Source organism: Sinocyclocheilus rhinocerous, unplaced genomic scaffold, assembly GCF_001515625.1.
Source record: "Sinocyclocheilus rhinocerous isolate Xijiao unplaced genomic scaffold, SAMN03320098_v1.1 scaffold3689, whole genome shotgun sequence".
Taxonomy (NCBI): Eukaryota; Metazoa; Chordata; class Actinopteri; order Cypriniformes; family Cyprinidae; genus Sinocyclocheilus; species Sinocyclocheilus rhinocerous.
In genome coordinates this window covers 33234-38513 of record NW_015624251.1, presented here as the reverse complement: position 1 = coordinate 38513, position 5280 = coordinate 33234, and the positions used below count along the sequence as shown (strand labels likewise).

Here is a 5280-nt window from a genome sequence, read left to right as displayed (position 1 = left end):
ACACACACACTCACACACAAACACACACACACACACACACACACACACACACACTCAATCTGTTCCAGAACCCAGTTAGCTGTCTACAAACACTGCAAAAAAAATAAAAATACACTTTTGTCTTGTTTTCCAGTACAAATATCTAAACGCTTTAAAATCAAGATATATTACTTGTGAAATGACTTAAAATATTAAGTCTTAATAAAAAGTCGCAATTACCTTTTTTTAAAACATTTTATTCAATGGCAGAAACATATAAAATATCTGTCAATGGGGTAAGAAAAATAAACTCAAAGGGAAAACAACATCAAGTATTGACACGTATATATATATATATATATATATATATATATACAGTATATATAATTTTTTTGTTTTTTCATTACTTAATATCCTCAGTAATTTTCTATCTTAATTTAAGAATGTCTAGACATATGTAATGGAAAACAAGACAAAAATACTATACACAGCATCCTTCATAAGTGAATGACAGTCTAACTATAGCATGATGATAAACAATATATACATACATACATACATACATACACACACACACACACACACACACACACATATATATATATTTTACATTTAGGTGTTGAATGAGTTAGTTGTACACTGAACATTTGTCTTTATTCACCATCACTGGCTTGCTGCAGTTCATTTCCTTATATAATTGGCTAAAGATACTGCATATTTGTTGTGTTTTTAAATGCTGTCTGCATCTCGTGAGGTCAGGAACAGACTCACAAACACACCCTTTAATGCCACTACGTACAGTCTGAAGACTCAGATAACTGTGTGTTAAAGCTCTGGTGTGTGTGCAGGTTGGAGGCCGGCGTATAAGTACTATAACATGTGGCTGTCTCTGTTCGGAGCCGTGCTCTGCTGTGCCGTGATGTTTGTGATTAACTGGTGGGCTGCATTACTCACCTACGGCATCGAGTTCTTCCTCTATATTTACGTTACCGTGAAGAAGCCAGGTAAGAGCGCAGATGCATGCGTCGCTCCTGCAACAGATAAAGCAGAGAGCCATATGATATAAAGACATAAACACAAGCATGATATAACAGAAGTGTCTCCTGCTTCTCTCAGATGTGAACTGGGGTTCGTCCACTCAAGCCGTGACGTTCATAAACGCTGTGAACAACGCTCTGATTTTATCTACTGTGGACGAACACATCAAGAACTTCAGGTGCGCTCAGGTCAAAGCAGATAAGCGGGTGTTTAATGCAGATTAGATTCTCAGAGTTTCTCCTGAATGTTCTGCTGCAGACCCAAGTGTCTCGTGATGACAGGATCGCCCAGAACCAGACCGGCGCTGCTGGACCTGGCACATTCATTCACTAAGAATTATGGGCTGTGTCTGACCTGTGAGGTGTTTGTGGTGAGCAGATGTTCTCATGCAAACAAACACATCTCCACACACCAGGACTTCTTGCGGGACTATGTCGATCTTGATCGTGTGATTAAATCATGTTTTATTAAGCAGATGAAGGTCAGATTTGTCAGACGGCGTGTGTGTTTTAGGGTGCGCGTGATAAGAATCTGCAGGACATGAGCGCTGCTGTTCAGCAGATCCAGCAGTGGCTGAACAAGCAGAAGAGAAAAGCCTTTTACACGCCTGTCACCACCGAGAACCTGCAGAGAGGAGCAGAAGCGCTGATGACATACACACACACACACACACACACACACACATATATATATATTTTACATTTAGGTGTTGAATGAGTTAGTTGTACACTGAACATTTGTCTTTATTCACCATCACTGGCTTGCTGCAGTTCATTTCCTTATATAATTGGCTAAAGATACTGCATATTTGTTGTGTTTTTAAATGCTGTCTGCATCTCGTGAGGTCAGGAACAGACTCACAAACACACCCTTTAATGCCACTACGTACAGTCTGAAGACTCAGATAACTGTGTGTTAAAGCTCTGGTGTGTGTGCAGGTTGGAGGCCGGCGTATAAGTACTATAACATGTGGCTGTCTCTGTTCGGAGCCGTGCTCTGCTGTGCCGTGATGTTTGTGATTAACTGGTGGGCTGCATTACTCACCTACGGCATCGAGTTCTTCCTCTATATTTACGTTACCGTGAAGAAGCCAGGTAAGAGTGCAGATACAGTCGCTCCTGAAAAAGATAAAGCAGAGAGCCATATGTGACCCTGGAGCACAAAACCAGTCATAAGGGTCACTTCAGGTGCGCTCAGGTCAAAGCAGATAAGCGGGTGTTTAATGCAGATTAGATTCTCAGAGTTTCGTTCCTTCTGTCCCGATGCAGACCCAAGTGTCTCGTGATGACAGGATCGCCCAGAACCAGACCGGCGCTGCTGGACCTGGCACATTCATTCACTAAGAATTATGGGCTGTGTCTGACCTGTGAGGTGTTTGTGGTGAGCAGATGTTCTCATGCAAACAAACACATCTCCACACACCAGGACTTCTTGCGGGACTATGTCGATCTTGATCGTGTGATTAAATCATGTTTTATTAAGCAGATGAAGGTCAGATTTGTCAGACGGCGTGTGTGTTTTAGGGTGCGCGTGATAAGAATCTGCAGGACATGAGCGCTGCTGTTCAGCAGATCCAGAAGTGGCTGAACAAGCAGAAACGCAAAGCCTTTTACACGCCTGTCGCCAGCGAGAACCTGCAGAGGAGCAGAAGCGCTGATGCAGGTCAGTCTGAACACAAACACAGAGATGGATGGATGGATAGATGTTCTACAGTCTCTGTATCCAACAGGATGTTTTTTACTGTATTATAGTAATGAGAATGAGATTTTCATGAAGATGTGTGTCTGTGTGTGTGTGTGTGTGTGTGTGCAGGCGTCAGGACTTGGCAGGATGAAGCCGAACACAGTGATGTTGGGATTCAAGCGTGATTGGAGAACCGCCAAACCACAGGAAGTTCAAAGCTACGTGGGAATTCTGCAGTGAGTCCTCAAACTGTCTGTCTGAATCACCTGCCCGTCTCTCTCTCTCTCTCTCTCTCTCTCACACACACGGGTTCTGTTCTCCCCGCAGCGATGCATTTGATTTCGAGAACGGGACCGTGATATTGAGAATCAGTCAGGGGATGGACATCTCTCACATCCTCAAAGCAGAAGGTACAACAACACCAACAAACTCTCAGAATAACAAGATGTGTCATTCAGCGTAATGCTCAGATAAACACTACACAACATTACTGCATGTGTTAAAGACATGAAACAGATGAGTTAAAGGAACAGTTCACCCAAAAATGAAAATGTGCTGAAAATGTCAACCAAGATCAGGATGAGTTTGTTTCTTCATCAGATTTGGAGAAATGTAGCACTGCATCAGTGTATCAGCAATGGATGCTCTGCAGTGAATGGGTGCCGTCAGAATTATGTAATGCTGTGTGATTGTCAGAGGAAATGGAGCGCATGATCATGGAGCAGCAGGCGCTGGAGATGGAGGAGAATGACTTTCAGACACAGGGACGCAAAGGGTTCTTCAACAGGTCCAAGAAAACCTCCAAAAAAGAGCTGACCAGCAAAGGTACGGCCGCTCGTTCTCTCTCTCTCTGACGGTCTTCTCAGAACTTTTGGCTGATTAAACCTGCCTCTGTAAAACCGTCTGCTGTTATAATCTAATAGTCTGGTCTCACGGAGCACAGCGGCCTGAACTCCATTAACATCTCAAACGCTGCAGACTGCGTTCACCGTTATCTTCACCTTCACTGCCTCTTCTGAAACAGATTCAATCACTCGGTCACGTGTCATTTAGCAGCGCTCGTAGTCCAAACGACTCATTAAACTCTCATTTGTTGGTCTTTTGTGCTGATGTCTGTAATCACTGCGGTCTGATAAAGCACATCTAGTGGCTACAAACATATCACTTGAGCCACAATTAAAGAAATATGAGTGTATTTGCATTAGACAACAAACATTTATTTTAAAGAAATATAGTACAGGCCAGTGTTATTTTAGTGGCATTGAGATATTATTAATAGTTTGAATTATTTTTCATTTTGTTTTCATTTTATTTAGCATTTTTATGTTTTTTTTTTAATATGTCTATAAAGTTTTATTAATTTTATTTCCGTTTTAGTCATTTTAGTACATCAAGTTAAACTAAATGAAAATAAGAAATGTTTCCTTGGCAACTAGCTGAAATAATATATATATATTACTTATTTCAGTAAATGTTTATTTCATTTCGAGCAACACAAATATTTTAATGGTTTTATTTAACTATAATAAGTGAAGTTTTTTTATCAATTTTATTTCAGTAAACGTTTATTTTATTTGAAACATCAACTATAATAACAACAGGTTTCAAAATATGAAACAATAAATATATTACTCAAAATGAAGGCAAAATATCCCAAAGACCAGATAAAATCATTTAAAAAGTGGTTCAGAAAAGTGCATTTATTTGTGAAAAAACCTCAGTGCGGATGCTTCTTGATTTAATATTTTGCATCTTTTGCGATTCAATTCAGAGATTTTTTTTGGCATGACTTTGGAGTTTAAATTATTTTTGATGCTTCTCAAACCTTTCAGATCACAAGACTCACACTAGTTCTGCAGTCCACTTCAAACACATCAACGCTAAACACAGTCTGGATTTTGAGTTTAATGTCACCTGTGTGTCCAGAAGAGCTGAGGGCTTTTTGCTTTCCTTCCTCAGTCTCTCTGGATGTTCCTCAGACATCAGATCTGGCGAAGATGAACCAGCGTCTGGTGGAGGCCAGCAGCCAGTTCAAGAACAAACAGGGCAAAGGGACGATTGACGTTTGGTGGCTGTTTGATGACGGAGGTGAGCGCAAGTCCTCCTGCCGTCTTCTGTTCCGTCAGGTCTGAAGTGTGACGTTCATGCTTCTTCGTGATGTTCTGCAGGTCTCACGCTTCTCCTGCCTCATATTCTGACCACACGCAAGAAATGGAGGGACTGCAGACTCAGGATCTTTATCGCCGGGCAGCCTGAACGCATCGAACAGGACAAAGAGGAGTATGTCAGCATACACACAGAGACAGACACTGATGCCTCTAATGAAACACCTGCTGACCTGTAACCCGTGTGTTTTTCTCCGTAACTGTCTGTCAGAATGCAGGAGCTCCTGAGGAAGTTCAGGATCAAATGTGCCGACATCAAAGTTATCACAGACATCAACGTCAGGCCCAGCGCAGAGAGGTGTGAATGAAAAACACACGCAATTAATCCTCATTTCATTCACTGACACGCTCCACGTGCTCCGAATGCACTCTCTCACTGCGTGTCTGTGTGTGTGTGTGTGTGTGTGTGTGTGTG

At 41.6% G+C, this 5280-nt stretch overlaps 1 protein-coding gene across 1 annotated transcript in view; it reads left to right on the top strand.

Annotated features, from left to right (window-relative positions):
• LOC107739981 (solute carrier family 12 member 1-like) overlaps nt 1–5280 on the top strand; it is a 13702-nt gene that overhangs the window by 6886 nt on the left and 1536 nt on the right. Inside the window, exons 14-23 of the mRNA XM_016552254.1 lie at nt 828–983; nt 1096–1195; nt 1276–1387; nt 1531–1666; nt 2825–2936; nt 3028–3110; nt 3397–3525; nt 4660–4788; nt 4869–4980; nt 5077–5163. Coding sequence (XP_016407740.1) covers nt 828–983; nt 1096–1195; nt 1276–1387; nt 1531–1666; nt 2825–2936; nt 3028–3110; nt 3397–3525; nt 4660–4788; nt 4869–4980; nt 5077–5163 — 1156 coding nt within the window. The remainder of the gene's footprint in view (nt 1–827; nt 984–1095; nt 1196–1275; nt 1388–1530; nt 1667–2824; nt 2937–3027; nt 3111–3396; nt 3526–4659; nt 4789–4868; nt 4981–5076; nt 5164–5280) is intronic.